The following is an 18598-nucleotide window of genomic DNA, read 5'->3' as shown; positions in this document are numbered from 1 at the left end:
TTCTGGCCTCCCTGCGCCAGGTGGCGCTGCCTCCCTGCAGCCTCCCATGGAGGGGCGTGGGTTATCCGGGAGGGGGGTGGGTTATCGGCCGGAGGGGGGTGGCTCCCTGCCCGGCGCCCTTTTCCCCGCGGCGGGCGCTCGGCCCCGGTGCCGCCGCTGCCATGGGGACCCCCGCGGGCGCCGAGGACGCGCTGAGCCGCTACCGCTCGCCGCTGGTGTCGCGCTATGCCGGCGCCGAGATGGCCTTCGTCTTCAGCGAGAGGAACAAGTTCGGCACCTGGCGCCGCCTCTGGCTCTTCCTCGCCCAGGCGGAGAAGGTAACGGGCCCGGGGGGGCGGCGTGCTGCAGCCCCCGCACCCGTCCCGCAGCCGGTGGGGTCGCCCGCCCGCCCCCTGCCTCCCCCGGGGTGCCCTCGGAGAGCAGGGCAGCGTTTGGGGTCGCTCCCTGCCGGGCAATAGGGAGCTGGCCGAAATAACCTCATCCTGACCCTAAAAATTTGGAAATAATTTAAAAAAAAAAATAAAAAAAGGTGGCTGCCTGGGTAAATTTGGAAAATTTGGAAATAATTAAAAAAAAATCCGGCTGCCTGGGTGCACGCGAGGGCAGCGCGCGAGGTTTGAGGTTTTGCACAGCCCCGCGTGTGCAATCCTCACCCAGCAAACCACGCTGCGCGCCCTCCCTCCTGCCCTTCGACCCCTTTGGGCAAAAGCCTCGCTAAGGGGTTTCTGGGGGCCCGCAGGGGTTGTTGGCTTTGCCTGCCGAGCAAACAGCAGTGTCCTTCTGTGCCTGTTTGCTCTCGGGGGGTGTGCGCGGTGAGAAGCGCTGCCCTCTCCCACCCACCCCGCTGCCCTCGGTCTGTGCCAAGCAGCCGCCCCGCTCACCTGCAGCCGCCCGCGTTTGTTAGGCCCATGTTCCCTAAATCCCCTCACTGGTGGCCAAAGCGGGCTGAACGCTGGGTTAGCAACCCCTGACAGGCAGGGTGCCACAAAAACCCAACAGCACAAAAAGATCAGTGCCGATTCAGCCCTCGGGAAGCAGAGACTGAAAGCGCGTCGGTGGGATTGGCAGCTGTTATGTCGGTGCTTTCTACAGAGCCAGCGTTTCTAAAATCTAGTTTAAGCTAAGCCTTTTTATTTTGAATTTGGTCCCAATCAGGGGTACGTATACATGCGAGTATTACGCCCTGTTTGAGAGACCGTCATCTCTTTGGATGTGCCAGCTTGTTTCCTTGTGACTGCACTGACGTACCCCGAGAGGGAGATTCCGATCTGCTTTTCCACAGTGATGTATTCCAGAAAAAAAGAAACATCGCAAATCCATAGGATAGCTTCCAGGCTCAATATCTGTTTTGTTTTCTGCGCAAACTTCCAGTTCCCGCTTCCAAAGTAAGGAGGCAATCCGAGCACTAGGTGAAGCTGCTGCTATCAGCGCAAGGGCAGAGAAGCGCGGTGCTGGCGAACGAGCAGGCAGTGCCCAGAGCCATTAATACCTTCCTTCTCTGAGGATTGTACTGCTGCTGTGGCCTCATCAACAGCACACCGCTCCAGAGGCGATGCTTTGGAATGAAGGTGTAATTGTACAGCTGTGTTAAAGAGGAGCCCCCATCCCTCTGAGGTACCGTGATCACCATGGGTGAGATGTTGTTGTGAACTGACCACGCATCTCATCATAGTTCAGGACCCATCACACCAAGAACGCACGCTTAAGGAGCCTTTTATCAAAGCATGATAATTTTAACAGTCACTTCAATTCCGGCAGATAAAGCATCGCCTTTCTACTGTTAGAAAATGAGGTGCTTTACCCAACTTGCCCAACAGGAGAAAGGAGCTGCTGAAGGAACCAGCAAAGGGCTTCTTGATTTCTGCTCCCAAGCCCAGGCCTCGGGGTTCCCCTGTGTACATCCCTGTCTCCTGTTCCTTTTTTGCATCCTCTTTCCACCACAGAGTTGTGTTCCCAGAAAGCAGAGACGGATCTTGCGATTTCTTGAGCACCCTTTTCATGCTGGGAGGAGGGATGCCGCTATTTTTATCAGTCGCCTCGTTCCAGAGGAGTTTGTCTCCTGATGTCAGTCGTGGAATGAAAGTCAGCTCCTCGCAGCACCTGTTAGCTCTGTCAGCGGTCACTCTGCAATAGATAGAAGCAGTTTCCTCAAGTTCCATACTGAAGATGCGTAATATTTCTTTACAGGCATATTAAAAAACAAACAAACAAAACGATGAATGAACTATGGGCAAATTTACTCCACTACTTATCCTCTCTATCTTTCAAGACATTTACGTGCTGCTTCTCCAGTCCCTGCAGTCTCTATTTTGCAGTAAATCAGAATATTAGGAAGATCTAACCATAGGTTTTCTGACAGTTGCAAGGAAGTAGCAAAAGAGGGAGCATGCAGCTCAGTTAAAGTTTTAGGTGAAGGACAGGGCAAGGTAAGTGGTTTCAATATTCATCCTACTTAGGGGAAAAGTTTTTGAGTAGTCCACTTGGAGTATGTGAAATAAGAACTGAAAAACAGTGTCACTGGGAACTGGATTAGACAGAAAATCCTTCCAGTATGTGTTTTGTTTCTTATAGCAGATAATAGCGTGAGTTTGAAAGAGGAGACCCCTCAAAGCGTGTGATTAGTAAGAGCTTCTTAAACTAATCTCCTCCCAGCTGACAGCAGCAGAAGTTTGGGTTAAGAGCTGAAGGGTGTGAGTTTGTGCCCATCTCAAAACTCTGGCTTTTTTTGTTTTGTTTTGTTTTAATGTAAATTCATTTGTATTATGATACTCCCACCGATACCTCAATCATTTTTTCAAACCTTGAGCTCTTGACCTAAACAACTTATTACTTGAAAGAGAAGTACAAATTTCATGGAGCTCTTCCTTCCAGTGGACACCCCACAGCATCAAACTGGCTAGTAAAAACTTACTGTGTGGAATCTGGATGTTTTCTCTCCTTAATATAAGCATCTGCAGTAGCTCTCAATCTATTTTTTTGTCCAATTTAAATTTCGGTATTTTTCTGTCATGCATTCATTGTTAGATGAGCAGTCCAGTATTCTCATTCTGTTTGTAGTTACTCTGTTATCACCTTCCTTCTTTGCTCTGCCCTCAAGGAAGAAGGGTGAATGAAGAGTCATAGCTGTTTTAATAGCACCTCAAAGCATTGGAACAGCCTTGGAGGAATCACGCTTTAAAAGCACAACCCAGAGAGGGTATCGCTGACCGTTAGCACTTTAGAGAAACCCTCTGATCCCCTTTAGGTAGTTTTTCTACTTAGTTTTCTTAGGTAGACTCATTTGAAGGAGATCTGATTACTTTCTCCCTGAGGCACTGTCAATATTGGCCAAAAGTCATGGGGAAGAGACCTCCCACGACATTTGTGGACACATGAGAACAGTGTTTGCATTGGCACTGACCTACCTTGCATGTACTCCTGTGACAAGTAGTCCCTTTTCTCGGGGATTCTTTCTTCCCTCTCCGTATGGCTGTCAGTAAGTACATACTGTGGTCAAAACAGATCATGGATGTGTGGGCAAGGCAGGAGATTTTAATCTTAGCACAAGGCCTGTGGGCTTTCGGGCAGTTATGATCTGTCTCTGTGCACCTCGAAGACAGCAGCCTGGAGCCAGGTGCTTCTCCTCGTTCATCTGGACAGCTGTGGTTGTGTAATTACACCTACAGCAAGATATTTCAAGTTGTGTGGGTACGAGTTACATGATGAGGACCCTGAAGACATATCTGCTTCACTTGCTGTTTTCTCTAATTCCAGATTCCTTATGTGCAAAACATTTTACTAGGCAGCTTCATTCTGAACAGAACCAGCTTTTGAAATGCTTTTTGTCATTAAAGCTTCCTGGGCGATGAATTGCAATTACTAATGTGCAAGACAGTAGCTTTTGATTTAGAAAAAGCAGTAATGCCAAGATCATTGTGAGACTTTTAAACTCACAGTATTAGGAAAATAAATTTTTCTCAGCTTAGTTATCTTGTGCAAGTATAGAACTGTGCAAGATTTATACCCGTGTATAATTCTGCAGTTTAATATCTTACTCTGTTCTTAAATCAGCTTGCTGAGTAATTTCAGCAAATGTTTTTAAACATGGACTGGGAGCATTTGTTTCCTGCTTCCAGGTCAAGTAACTCATTTCCTCAGTTTCTAGTTTCAGGCTGAGACGAAGAATTTTAGGACTTGATTGTGCCCGATTGCCATTCTGCTGCAAAGACAGTTGAGGGCATTGGGGTTGTTCATCCTGGAGAAGAGAAGGCGCTGGGGAGACCTTACAGCAGCCTTCCAGTGCCTAAAGGGGGCCGACAGGAAAGCTGGGGAGGGACTCTTTGTCAGGGAGTGTGGTGATAGGACAAGGGGGAATGGCTTTAAACTAAAAGAGGATAGGTTAAGAGTAGATAGAAGGAATAAATTCTTTACTCTGAGGGTGGTGAGGCACCAGCACAGGTTGCCCAGGGACGCTGTGGATGTCCCATCCCTGGAGGTGTTCAAGGTCAAGTTGGACTGGGGCTTTGAGCAGCCTGGACTAGTGAAAGGTGTCCCTGCCATGGAATGAGGTGGTTTTAAGGTCCTTTTTGGCACAAACCATTCTGTGATTCTGTGATCTACACAGCTTCTGTCTCAGATTGGTTTATCTGTTAAAGACAAAGGGCAACAGAAAGCTCTTTTCCCCTTGCAGTCACTTGGGCTTCCCATCACAGACGAGCAGATACAGGAGATGGAAGCAAATCTGGACAACATTGACTTCAAGATGGCAGCGGAGGAAGAGAAGAGGCTGCGCCATGACGTGATGGCACACGTTCACACCTTTGCCCACTGCTGTCCGAAAGCTGCAGCCATCATTCACCTTGGAGCAACTTCCTGTTATGTCGGGGACAATACGGTAATAAAGCATTGTCAGTTGGACAAAACAAAGATGCAGGTGCTGACTTAATAGCTCTTTATAAAATTATACTCCCTAGATTTTTTCAGAATTTTTTATTAGTTTTACATTTGAATTTAATTATCCTTTTTTCCTAGCTGCCCTAGACTGGCAGGTTCCTCTTGTGTCTTCTCCCTTTTGATATGAAGCAAGATCTATCTGCAAATTAGCTGTTCCCTAAGCTCTTGTATGTTAAATATTCGTGGAGATAAGACAGTAATGATCATAAGAGTTGGAATGTATGCACAAACATGCGAGCTGTCGGTTGCGTCAGTGGAACAAGAGTTCACTGACCTACAAGATAAGTCCACTTTTGGCATACGCAGCCCGTGAGCTTTCAGTTGTCAGTCGGAACACCTGTATTGATTCAGGGTAGATAAAGTCCTTCAATAGAATGGATAGATAGACTAAATAAAGAAGGAAGTGCTGCCATCCTACAGGACTATTAAAATATTTGTGAAAAACCTTAAAACTGAGTTCATACTAAAGCCTCAGTGTCTTGCTGTTCCCTGATGTCCAAGTCACTGCAACTTCATAGCCTCTTTTGTTGTATGAGAAGCTGCTGCATGATTAGTTTTACCTTACTCCTTTGCAAATCTCTTTGGCTTTTGGCTATTACCACCTTCCTTCCACGTCACGTGGCGCCTAGCAGTATTTAAGTCTCAAAAGGAGAAAGGCAAGACTTCTGCATGATCGGCCCACTTCCTGGTCTGCTACCTTTAGCCTACAGTGCCTCTATTTTCTGGCTGGATTGAATGATTTAGTCTGATGTGCGATGGGCATCAGGAATATCTCAAAATAATCACGTATGTCCAGATTGTGGAAATCAGTCTTCTACTGCCCCGTATGACTTTCTGTGGGTAGTATAGTAAGAACAATGCTGGATCCAGCATTTTTGTCATAAACAAGTTCCTTGCCGTGTTTGGGTACGAGCAGAAAAGCAGAGGTTTCATTGTAAGAAGAGACTTCTCGGCAGGCCGGGCACGGTAATCGTCTGCGTCCTCTCTGAGAGAAGCCATTATGTCTGGCCCTTCAGATTGAATGGGAGGTTGTCAGGCATGGCCCAAACTTCCTTTCTTTGCTTCTTTCAGGATCTGATCGTCCTCCGTGATGGACTTAACCTGCTGCTACCCCAGGTGAGAAGGCGGTTACGCAGAGTGTCTCGGACGTGGGCAGTGCTGATGGCCTGTGAATAACGTCTGGATTTTCATAGGCCTTGCTGGAGGAGCTGTCTGCTTGGGTTGTTCTCAAGCAAGTGAACAGTTATCTTCCTTTCCCTGTGTCTTTGTCTTTCCCCAAAGCTTCCTTGCTCGTCATGAGAGTTATAAGCAACTCTTGGTAGACAGGAGCAGTTTCCATGTGCCAGGGGTACCAGTTTTAGAAAACAACTGTATTGCTTTCAGGGTGAGCTTAGACACCCCATAACTAGATTACTTAGAAGTGTGTCAGCATTAAGGAAACTATATAATACAACTTTCTGAGGACGAATATATTGGGAGCGTAGCTGGCCTGAATGTCTTGGCATCCAGTTTTCGCCAGACTGTATGCGTGTCAGTTACGCTCCAAGCAGCTTTATTTCTGACCAATTTCAGGAATAAAGAAAATACTCAGGGCTACACCAGATGTAGGCATGGGTTGGATATGAAAACTGGACTAGCTTCAGCTGAAGTCCAACTACTTACATCATACCCTGCTCAAATTTTGTAAAAATTTGAAAAAAGTAAAAAAAAAATATAAAAAAATCTGTGCATGCCCTGAAAAAATGAAGCACATCACATTCAACAATTAGAGGGAGAGATTCAAAGATTGCACATTTGCTTCTCTCCCCCCTTTTCTAACAACATTGTTGTGCTTAAGCATGCCAGCTTCTCTTTTGTTTGTTTTTTTTTTTTTTTCCTTTCTCATGCTGCCTCTTTTCTATCCTCCCCGCATCCACCAGCTCGCAAGGGTGATCAGCCGGCTGGCCGAATTTGCTGAGAAATATGCTGACCTGCCTACCTTGGGCTTCACTCACTACCAGTAAGTAGCCATCAGCCTTTCCCTTCATTTTGTTGGCTGTTCTTTGGATAAATTGGCTTGCTACTACTTTCTCTGTTCTGTTTCCCATCTCTGACCTGTGGCAGTTGGCACTGCTGGACATCATTAGGACATTGTTGGTGGTTCAGAAAAGGAATACGTGCCTAACTCCAGCCTTGCCTCAGAAAATCGAACTGTTGCTTTGGATAGCTGTCAGCAGTGGTTTTAACACAGCCCGATGTTGTTTTAACACAGCCGCATGAAGAACTTGCTAACAGATGTGTAAATTCTGGGGTTGTTCCAGAAGGCATGGCTGTGAACTGCAGTGAGCCCATCTTCCAATCACATATTCATAATACTTGTTTTTTTTCATCGTTTAAGTTGTTTTCAACTGCAACACAGAAAAGTTTGTTGCTGGCAGGAAACCTCAGCTACTCAGCCTGTTAAAACTTTCTTCTGAAGTGATGATTACGAGATCCTTCGGTTTTCACACAGCCATATATGGGACCCTGTGAAAAAAAAAAAAACAGGAAGAATTTCCCCTTTTTAACGGGACAATGGCATTTTCTGTCTCTTTGGAAAATTACAGTTTTTGTGCCGTGCTGCTGGCATTCACTGCTTTTAGGCAGGCTCCTGAGTCAAAGTGCAGCAAGATTTGGACCAGTCTGTTGTTGGGGCGGTAATTAATCTGCTACTTCATGAAGAAAGTTTGTTTTCGGAGGCTTTAACTATACATCTTGAGGTAAGCCTGGATTTTCTACCTTGGTGATGTGGAACACCAGATCCACAGAAATTAAGCACGGACCGTGTCAGTATCAATGTCTGGCGCTTTAAAATCACTGCTGAAGGAGAGTGGGAGCTTCAGGTCAGGTCTCTGATTAATGGTCTTGCTGTATGTGCCATGTCATTTGATCAGCTCTAGTCCCTGGTCCTTCATCTACAGCTTTTCGGGGGAGTGTTCTCTGGTCTCTGTTTTAGCTTGACTTTTGGAAAGCACAAAGGGGTATTCAAGAAGTGTACACAAGGCAAGTCCTACTAGTGAAAACCAAGGTGAAAAGACGTTGAGTACCTTGGCCTTTTCTGTGTGTTGTGTCAGCAGGGTGCCCTGCCTTGTTTAGGAGCAGGTCCGTGTTTTCCCTAGCCTTCCTTTTGCTGCTTATGAACTTGTAGAGGCCTTTCTTTGTTGCCTTTCACATCCATACCAGATTCAACCCCAAAGTAGCCTTTGGCTTTCCTAACCCATCCCCGCAATGTTGGACAGTTTCTTTGTATTCCTTCTGGATCACCCATCCCTGCTTCCACATCTTATGTGCTTTCTGTGCAAGGAGCACTTTGTTCACGTGTGAAGTCTTTAAAACAGTACAGGCATTGTCTTTGGAGTTCATTTTGATAATTTGAAATATTTCGACTTCTGGGCTCAGCACCGGCAGGGGGTGCCCTCTGCCAGCAGAGGTAGCTGGATCTGGTAGCAGATCCCTGGTAGCTCTGGCTGGGGAGCAGAAGTAAGGAGACCTGTGAAGTCATGTTATTAGTAAAGACTGAGACTTCTCCTTTTGACTTGAGAGTTCTGGAAGAAGAATGACATAAAATCATTTTTTTCTGACCAATGGGCAGTTACTTTTCTTTAAGAAGCTATAGACGGCTTTAGTAGTTAAGCACCTTCAAATATCCATTCTCACTTATTTCTTAATCCCCTTTTTAACATGCACGGCAACTGCGATTACTGTCTTCTCTTGATGTAACTACATTTAATTCCTGAAAAGAATGATCATATCTTCCAGCATCACTGGTGGTGTGTATGTGCCAGATCATTTTAACTCCTGCTCTGATGAATGAAAGAGAGAGGTCTTAACAGCAGACTCAGCAGTTAAGCGTGGTCCTTGTGGAGTTACTGTGCAAATTGCCACCGAGTTGCATTCTGTTCTTGGTTGTTTTCAGACCTGCACAGCTCACCACCGTGGGGAAACGCTGCTGCTTGTGGATCCAGGACTTGTGCATGGACCTGCAGAACCTGGAGCGGGCTCGGGACAACCTGCGCTTTCGGGGTGTGAAAGGCACCACTGGCACACAAGCCAGCTTCCTGCAGCTCTTTGAGGGAGACCACAGTAAAGTAAGTCAGACAGAGAGCCCGTTGCAGCCTTGGAAATCCTCCCCTCTGGAATGCTGTTGTGTTTGTGGGAGCACGGAGGGTCTGGTATCACGAGGGCACTGTGATCCCTCCGGGGCCCACTGGCAGAGCCCTGTGTGCAAGCAAGCAGGATTTGTGGGAGGGGGTATTTCCCAGCAGCTGTGAGGTTTGTGGATGGTAAACTGAGAAGAGCAGAGGATCCTTTTTGCTGCTGCTGACCTTTTTTTTGAGTTGTTGCGTTCTGAGGTCCTTTTGTTTTGTTTTTTCCCTCCCCTGAGGTTGAAGAGCTGGACAGATTAGTGACTGAAAAGGCAGGATTTAAGCGGTATGTAACAAGAATGCTTAGTAACCCGAATTTGCTCTTAACAAAGTCTGACTCTTGCTGCCCGTGCTGGCCCAGATCCCACTGGCTGCCAAACTGACATTGTGCTGCTGTTGACTTTACCTCCCCTGGTGGTCTTCCATTCCCACTTGCAGCCCTCTGGAGGAAACAACACCTCCTAAGCAAGCCACTTCTGGCTGTCTCCCTGTCAAAGCACAGCTGTGTATTTTTCCTCTGCTCTCTCTCTCCTCGTGCATGCTGCTCCAAGAAATTGACGGCCTGAATCCAAACTTGGTATCGGGACAGGTTGACAGTGCTGTCATCCACTTCAAGAGCCGTTGTCACTCCTTGCTCAAAGTCTTGTAATATGGTTTAATGTCCAGAACACTCAACTTCTGTTCTCATTTCTAGATCTTATATGGTCACGGGGCAGACCTACAGTCGCAAGGTGGATATTGAAGTCCTCTCTGTACTGGCCAGCCTGGGAGCATCTGTACACAAGGTGAGCACCCTACCTGTACACACCGGGAAGAAGTGGAAGAGAAGGTGCTTGTGGTGCTGAATGCTTTCCTCAGGAAATATGAATTGTTCAGCTGTTCTCTTTGTGATTGTGTAAATTCACCACGGAGTTCATGCGTAGACGTCAGACCTCAAAGATCTTAAGACCAGTGTTAAGGAAAAAAAAAAGTTTACTGAGCAGATTTCAAGATGGATTAACAAATCCCATGCCAGATATTAGTCTAATCTGTGCTAAATTGATCCAAATAGAGTAAATGTCTTTTTTAGTGGTATGTGAGTTTTTAAATTTCACTGCTTGCTCCCCATTAATTGCTTCTCTGGTAATGGTATTATTCTGTCTGTCCCTGTGGATTCTTTCCATTGATTTATCTCTGTTCCCTCCCTCCTCCTTCTCTTGGCATAAAGTGATCTGTGGGGTTTTTTTTTTCTGTTTTAGTTTTGAAAGCTGGCTGGTTCAGTGAGCATACATTATCTGTATTTGCAAGTCACTGTACTTTTGTTATGGTTTTTCAGTGTTCCTTCCTGGTATCTTTTAACATTCCCTGAAAACATTTGCCCTTCTTGGAGTCCTGTTGTATTCTAATACAGTGGACGCCCTCTTTTAATTATGCTTTCTTGACTATGGGATTTGTAGGCCAGGAAGTATGGTTGTAGTGTCAATTTTTTTCTCAATATTTTTTTCACTGTCTCCTCAGTTGTCTTCTTGGACATAGATGTAAACGATTCTCCATAAATGCTGACGGGATATACTGGTGGGTGTTGGTTTTGTTCTGTTTGTTAATTTCTTCGGCTTTTTTTCTAGATTTGTACTGACATTCGTCTTTTGGCCAACCTGAAGGAGATAGAGGAGCCTTTTGAGAAGGACCAGATTGGTAAGAGGTTATAGACATTTCTGGGACTGGTGTATGGACCTTTTCATTTATCTTGGTGCAGCATTTTAAGCAAGCTTAGAAATGTGACTGACAGAAGTTGCTTTAAATCAACTGGAGTGTGAGGTAAAGGTTTCTGGATATTAAGTAATTAATTTTAATATTTGTATTCATGCACTTCCTGGGTAAAGGGAGAGTGGAAGCAGTCACGTATTCATTCACCACAGAAGATGCCCTGGGTCTGAGGAGAACACGTTGTTTTCCATTCCTCATGAAGCTAACTGGAGCTGTAGCTTTCCAGGTTGACTCAGCATTCTGGTGTTTATAAACAGACAAATTTGGAACAATAAAACTGGACTGGACACTTGCCAGAAGAATACCAGTGACGTGATTCTGATGTTGGTAAAAGGGGAGGAGGAAATGTCGAGTTTTGGATCTGGGCTGAGAGAAAGCTCAGGCACCCTAAACAGGTGCATAGGATTGGGTCAGCAGTTTAAGCCTTAGCCCTATCTGTTACTTGAACCATTCTGCATTATGTGATTGGTTTTGAAATACATTTCACAGAGCAGAAGGCAGCAGTGTATCTGACTTTGAAGAACAGTGTTACTGAGCAGACAGGGTCATCAACGCTGCTAGTGTTGCCATGGGTAGCTTAGAGAGATGGTGCTAAAATACTGCACTGGAAATAACGTCCATTTGTTCCTTTCTGTGGTAGTACTTATGTTTTTTTTTGCAGACTGGTAAAATGTCTTCTCACTTTTTTTTCCCCCACATTTGGATGTTTCTGATCAATCTGAGGAAGTGTGATGTTGTCATTTTCTTTACTGAATTTAGAAAACCGTCGTGTTTTGAGGCTTTAGTCAAAATTTGATTCCTGACGCACTTTTCTTATCTGGAGGAGGCCCTGCACCTTCCTGAGGGTGCTATTTCTATTATCCCATTTCCATCACTCTCTCTCCTTTCACAGGTTCAAGTGCTATGCCTTACAAGAGGAATCCAATGCGTTCAGAACGGTGCTGCAGCCTGGCTCGACACCTGATGACTCTGATCATGGATCCCCTCCAAACAGCTTCTGTGCAGTGGTTCGAGCGAACACTGGATGACAGTGCTAACAGGTTTGTTTGCGTCGTGCAACGCAGCGAGTCTGGAAGGTCTTGTGCAAGAAGGTCCTCTGATGTACTTAGGAAAGACTATTTTTGAACTAAAACCACAAGTTACCACCTTGATGAAAAGCAGTCTCAATAGAAGCTAGAGACTTGCAGACTGGTTTCCTCTCAAAGATCAGATGAAAAATGTTAGTTTTCTTTAACCGTCAAGATCTGTTGCAAAGCAAACCAGCAGAGAGAGGAGGGATGCAGGAAACATGGGTAATGAATTGCTCTTGTAGTCTTCTGGTTTAAAAAGCATACTGTTGTAGCATAGCAGCTCTCACATTTCTCAGATTGGTTTTCCTTCCTGTTTTGAACATCGTTTTTGACCCTACTCTTCTTCACTTTTAACACTGAATAATTCAATATTTTATCTGTAAACCCTTCATCCTCTGGCAAATCTGAAGACATTTACTTTCATCTCTCTGTAAAGTGTTGGTCCTTACAAGAAGCGATTCAGATCCCAAAGAAAGAGCACAAACCATTATTAAGCGATGCTTCATGAAAACCTGTGCAGGTCTTCTAGACATAGCTCAGCAAACTTGGCTTTGTTTTCGGATTCTTCATTATGACTACTTAGAGATGAGCAGAAGTTATCTATAGTTATTATTAAGTAAATGATAGCAATTCAATTTGTCCATCTACCAGTAAGTACTGAATATGCGTAAAGCTCTTATTTAGCTTTGAAATGTTCAGAGTAGTCTTCTGATGTAGAATTTGATATCCAAGATTTATAAGATACAGGACGTGGAATACTGAACAGCAGTTTTGGCTGTAGACTGATATTCAGATTGTTTCTGAGAATGCTATTTTAAAGATGTCTCCTCAAACAAAATGTCTGCATAAAATTTTGTGAAAGAATACAAGATCTTTTCCTAAAAGCACTTGGCTCCACAGCTGCTGACATTACAGGTCTTGTTAAGGAAAGAGCTGCACAGATGGCATAAAACATTGTAAAATTCCAGAAGTTGGATACTGGTTGATATGGTGGGTTTATTTCCCAATAGCTACCAAGCATTGAGATAACTACTGGAAAGTTTCAAATTTTACTTTGACCTCATCTAATAAAGAGAGTCATTTGTGTACTTCATAACCCATTTACAAAATTCTGTGCCTTGGATTTTTCTTGTCAAAGGTAAAGTGTTTTGAAAGGAGGGCAAGCCAGAGGAAAAGCAAACAAATAACCTACAAAACAGCATAAAGGGCATCCTTTTGAACACAGTAAGATAGAGTTGGGAGCTTTAAATGTAGCACAAGATTCAAGTACTAGTATGTTTGAAACGATCAAGGTTTATAATGAGCCGGGTAATGCTCTCACAGGTGGGTGATGTACTGGCTGCACTGTGACCCAGACTCTTTTGCCGGATACAGCACAGTCCTCACTACTGCTTTCCTTTCCCTCCTTTCCTTTTGGCATTCCTTTTTGTCAGGGTCCTGCTTAGTGATCAGGAGCTGGTCTCTTGGAGGAAACCCCCACCAAACGCATGGATCTCTTTGGAAGTTCCCTGCTGAGCACAGCCGGGCACAGCACGAGCGTGCAGCAAGTCTTACTGCCGCAGGGTAGGATCCGTAGACAGGGCCATGCAGAACACCTAGGGGAAGACAGTCTCATGTGTTTACTAGCTCTGTAAATTGCTGCCCTCTTTTCTAGCTGTGTAATCATTGAATTATTTTGGAGCTTTCTATGTGTGCCTCTACGCTTTCTCTTCTTTCTGTACTGACAAAAAAAACCTGACCTTTAAGCAGCAAGAAGCACCCATAAAGGGAACAGTTCCAGCTTTTAGGTCCACAGTAACGCTATCTAAGAGACATTTACAAAAAGTTAGGAGCTGGATCTGTGGTAGATGTGAACGTGACCTTTATTGCTAACTGGGCCCCTGTGTATGTGTGTTTCCTAGGCGTGTGTGCCTGGCTGAGGCCTTCCTCACGGCTGACATCATTCTGAGTACGCTGCAGAATATCTCCGAGGGACTTGTGGTATATCCAAAGGTAAAACGCTAGATATAGATAGCATGTGAAGCGTCGCATCCTTGATAATGCTGCAACTATGCCAAAGTGGGTAGAGAAAAATAAAAAATCTTCCCACTCTATGGATTGCATTTTTATCTGATAGTTCAAACAGTTTCTGAGTTTTGTTCTCCGTTCTTACTGTTTGCAATGCAGACTTAAAATGGCATTTGTTAAAGCCAAAAGACAGTAAATTCAAAACTTCTTAAAAGGAGTATTTTTTTCTCTGAACTGTACAATGAATTTGTAGAATTTACCATCAAAAGATCTCATACAGGCCTGTAACTTACCTACAGGTTTTAAAAAAATAAAATTGTACACCTTTTCCACAGTAATGTTCCATAGAAAGTTCAGTTTTTATTATCAGCTTCAATAGATTTTGAACTAAGCTCAAAAAGAGTAATTACCTTTTCATCACTGCACAGTCCTGGGGATTCAAAAGGAGAGGAAAACTTCACCAGGAATCACGGTTGTCTACAAGAATTCCTGTAATGCTGTTTCTCGTTTTTTCTGGTTTGTTGTTTTGTTTTGTTTTTTTTTAAGGTGATTGACAGAAGGATCCGGCAGGAGCTTCCATTCATGGCCACAGAGAATATAATCATGGCGATGGTGAAAGCAGGAGGCAATCGTCAGGTACAAATGAATTCAAAAATACCTTTTTTCACTTCCTGATGTTTCACTCCTGAGAAACAAAAGCTTCTGGGTTCTTGTCCTGAATATCCCATCTTTCTTTGTTCTCTTCCCACTCACACAGAGTTATTAATATTACACTTGTGCTGCAAAGCCAGTCTCTGCTGAGGGAAGAGCTGTTGTAGAGATTCTTTACTGTTAGGAACACTGTGTGTTTGAGCTAATCTGGCTGTCTGTGCTGGAGAGGAGAGAGACCTATTTTTATTGTTAGATACTAGTAGGCGTTTTCCTTTTGTAAATGTTTGAAGGAACTGGGAACACAGGCCAAGCTTCTTTAAATGGAACGTGTTGGCAGTTGGCTACCTTATAAATTAAAGGAATGAATCAGTAACAAAAAGCAAGTAAGACTATTCTGAACCATTCATTCTTGTGTCACACTTCCTTAATTCAGGGTAGTGCTTTTTGTTGCTAATTTTGTTTTGTGTCCTTTATTAAGTTTTCTGTGTTGAAGCAAATTGAAATTGAACGTTTTTTGTTAGCAAATAAATCCAGACGCACTTAGATTATATTTCCTTATCATTTAATTTTAAAAATCAGTTTAGAACTGATAATGAGATTTACATCCCAACAAGACAGCTTATTTTCACTTACCTTTAGATAGTAACGTTTCCTTCAATAATTGTTTTCACATCAGGGACGAAGTAAAACTTTCAAAGAGCAGAAATGTGTCTTGGAAGCTTTCAGCAGGATACGTGGTTCTAGTTCTCTGGAACACTTCTGGCAACTCACCCACAGTATTAGTCAGGAAACATCTTTTTTCCTTTCTTTTCTGTGCATCTCTGATGTGTGCCACTGAGTCAGTCAGTAAGCTCACTAACTGAACACGTTAAGGTTCATATCCTGTGGATGGTTTCGTTATCTTTTCAGCTGTTTCTAAAGTACCGTGTACTTACCTAAACAGTCCTCTTTATTTAATTAGATTGAAGAGCTAATTTCATTTGTGTTTGTTATTGGCCTACCTTCTTTCTGGTGCTGTTTAATTACAAATCTATAGAGTTCAGTACACTTACAGAAGCTGTCCTTAGTCACATTAATATGTCCTGTTTTCATGTGCTGAAAAGTCTGGAATAACACATTTTCTAAAGAAAAAACTGAGTTTACCCACCTCATGGCAGAGAAACTCACTTGCCTTCCCCACCACTGAGCAGCTCCCTCACCTAAACATCCAGATCTATTTGTCTGAGGTACGTCAGTGCTGGAACAAGATGGCCTTTGAATGGAGGAGATGAGGAAGAGGAGATTATTTTTCTTCTAACTGAAGATTGATCAGGGATAATATGTTTGAGGAGAAAATTATTCCAGGTCTATAAATGCAACCCCATAACAAATTTAGGGCCAGCATGGCAGCATCTGATTTTGCACGTGGTCCCCTGCATTTGGGTTCTCTTGTTTTTACGGACTGATTCCACAGGAAGTCAAAGGAATAGGAAATGTTTCAGAAAATTTGTTTTAAGAATGTTGTCAGTCATAGTTCCATGTGAGGGTTCTATAGCGAAGAACGTTTTAAAGCCCTCAGGTTTGTGTGGTTTTTTTTTCCTGTCAGTCTGTTTGTCCTTATGTAAGCCATGGTTTACATAGTCTCCCGTGGTTTACATAGTCTCACCACTCATTAAGTTGGACAGCTTTTCTTTTATTTTTCTTTTCCAAGTTTGTAGATGCTTTTCATTGTTATGCTCCCAAGATGTTCCAGGGCATGACTAGTTGTGAGTAAGGAATTCCTTTGTTACAGTTAACAGAATATTTTTGGGAACAACTATTCTCATCTGCCTTTGGAAAAATCAAGTAGGGAATAGAACAACTGAAAAAAAAATCCCATAGTGAATCCTAAGAGTATTTGGAAAGTTTGAGGAAGTGTAAAGGATTCTGCTGCCATAATTCTGTGGTATAATTGAACAGGGGCAGATGTGGAAGGATTAATAAAATCTTGTTTTCAGATATGATATATGTGATATATGAAACACTACAGTCCAACTTGTGTTCCATTTGTGTGCTGTTCAATGGACTATGCTTTGATGTTTTTCCTCCTGCACAGGTTAGCAGGATAAACATGTGCGGTCAGTAACAACAGACTGAATTTTTCTTTTTCCCTTCTCTTCCCCCTGCTCCTGCAGGACTGCCACGAGAAGATCCGTGTTCTCTCCCAGCAAGCAGCTGCTGTTGTGAAACAGGAAGGGGGTGATAATGACTTCATTGCCCGTGTCCGTGCTGATCCTTACTTCAGCCCCATCCATAAACAACTTGATAGCCTTCTGGATCCCTCCTCTTTCATTGGACGTGCTCCTCAGCAGGTAAAATACTCAAAAGAGGATACAGTTTTAGGGGTGGTTATGTAATTAATTTTTCATCCTCCATCCTCGTGTGCCAGAGAGTACACACATTTTCTATTATCTCTGCTCATACTACTACAGCAGACGCATTTATCTTGGGTATATTTCCACATATTTCTTTGAATTCTTTGTCCTTCTACCCTACGGGCTTCAAATTTTTGATCCTGGACATATCTGACTGCTCAGTGTCTCTGTGAGACAGAGCTCCCATGAGGCAAGCAGGTCTGAATAGGGAGAAGAAGGGAACGCCGCCTTCTCTGCTCACTTTCTCTTTCCCCTCTTTCTTGAACAGGTGGCAAAGTTCCTGAAGGAGGAGGTTCGACCAGCACTGATCCCATACCAAAGCAAGATGGGTGGGAAAATTGAGTTGACACTTTAGGCACTTTTTTGGCAAGACTGTGGGTACAGGAAGATAATAAAAACTGTATTGAGCCAGGTGTGTTTACCTTGTCATGTTATTTTTGTTGTCTACAGCACGTTTAACCCCCAGAGCTTACAGCCACCCTGATTCCAGATGGGCTTTCCTTTCTTTATCTGCTATTTAATCAAGCCTCCCTCTATTGTGTGCAGAGTTACTGAGAAACGCTTGAAGGTGACGAGGTGGCTTTAACACAGTACCTTTCATTGGCCCCGCACAGAGCGCTGCCAGCTGCTTAAAGAGCAATGCCAGGTGCCAGCTGATGTTCCCATTCCCACATTCCCATTTTATTCATCTCCTCTTAAACTTTCTCCACAGGTAATTCAAAAGATGATAAAAGGCTGTACTTGCTTACAGAGTACTGTAGTTCGGGGAGCTAATAGGTAAAAATATGAAGAATAATGAAAGGGAGAGGACATGGAACTTCTTGGCTGCATCTATAGGGTGGTCCTTCAGTGCTCTCCAACTGTTTTAATACTGTACCTGTGGCCTTGTACCTTCTGACAATCATATTTACAGGTGTAGGTTAGGAACACCCACTGTGATTTACTTTTCCAGGTCCTTGGTTGTAAGTGCTCAATAGTGAATGGTAGGTGTACCCTGGCAACTGTAAGTCATTCTCTACTGCAAGTGAGTTTTGTTTGATAAGGAAAGAGAAAGATGTGGGAATTGATTGTATGCCAGAGAAATTCAAGAGGTCTTTGATGGTCTTATTTCTGACCATTGATGGTCTGTTTACAACATCTGTGGGCATTCAGTACTGGACCAAACCCATCTTCCTTGGACTTAAACTGGAATGATTTCCTTACCTCTCCTACGGAAAGCTCCCTCTTACCTCTGGTATTTAGTCAGGCTTTCAGAGCTGCCATGATCAGGATTACTTGGTTCTTCTTGAAATGTAGTTGCTGGAGAAAATCAAGGAAAACACAATAAACTGAAAGAAGCTGCTTGCTCTCTTTAAGGCCATAATTGCTTAAAGAAGATTTCAAAATACAATACCATGTTTTAAAGAGGCTTGTCTATATTTAGTCATAGAAATGGGGAAGCATCAGGCCATGATCGCCCCTCATCTAGCTTGCTCTGCTTTTAGCTTGCCTCAGGGCTAAGGCATAAACATTTGTAAGTGTTAATGGTGTTTAACATATTTTGCCTGTTTGTGCTATTAAAATTTAATTAGCCATCTGTTTGGAAAGGGTAACTTCAATTGAGCACTGGTAATTTTCAAACCGCTCCTCAAGTGGA

General features: G+C 43.8%; 1 protein-coding gene across 1 annotated transcript; it reads left to right on the top strand.

Moving 5' to 3' along the window:
• The first annotated feature begins 74 nt into the window (after positions 1-74).
• Positions 75-17377, top strand: ADSL (adenylosuccinate lyase). The gene is made up of 13 exons (XM_048069931.2): positions 75-317; positions 4670-4873; positions 6004-6048; positions 6852-6931; positions 8867-9038; positions 9335-9381; positions 9790-9880; positions 10700-10769; positions 11734-11881; positions 13813-13903; positions 14465-14554; positions 16723-16899; positions 17231-17377. Exons 1-13 carry the CDS (start codon positions 162-164, stop codon positions 17315-17317), a joined length of 1458 nt encoding a protein of 485 aa, XP_047925888.1. The 5' UTR covers positions 75-161; the 3' UTR covers positions 17318-17377.
• The last annotated feature ends 1221 nt before the right edge of the window (positions 17378-18598 follow it).

The sequence above is a fragment of the Anser cygnoides genome, chromosome 1 (assembly GCF_040182565.1).
Source record: "Anser cygnoides isolate HZ-2024a breed goose chromosome 1, Taihu_goose_T2T_genome, whole genome shotgun sequence".
NCBI lineage: Eukaryota > Metazoa > Chordata > Aves > Anseriformes > Anatidae > Anser > Anser cygnoides.
The sequence above is the reverse complement of the archived record's forward strand: the minus strand, read 5'-3'. Positions and strand labels throughout refer to the sequence as shown.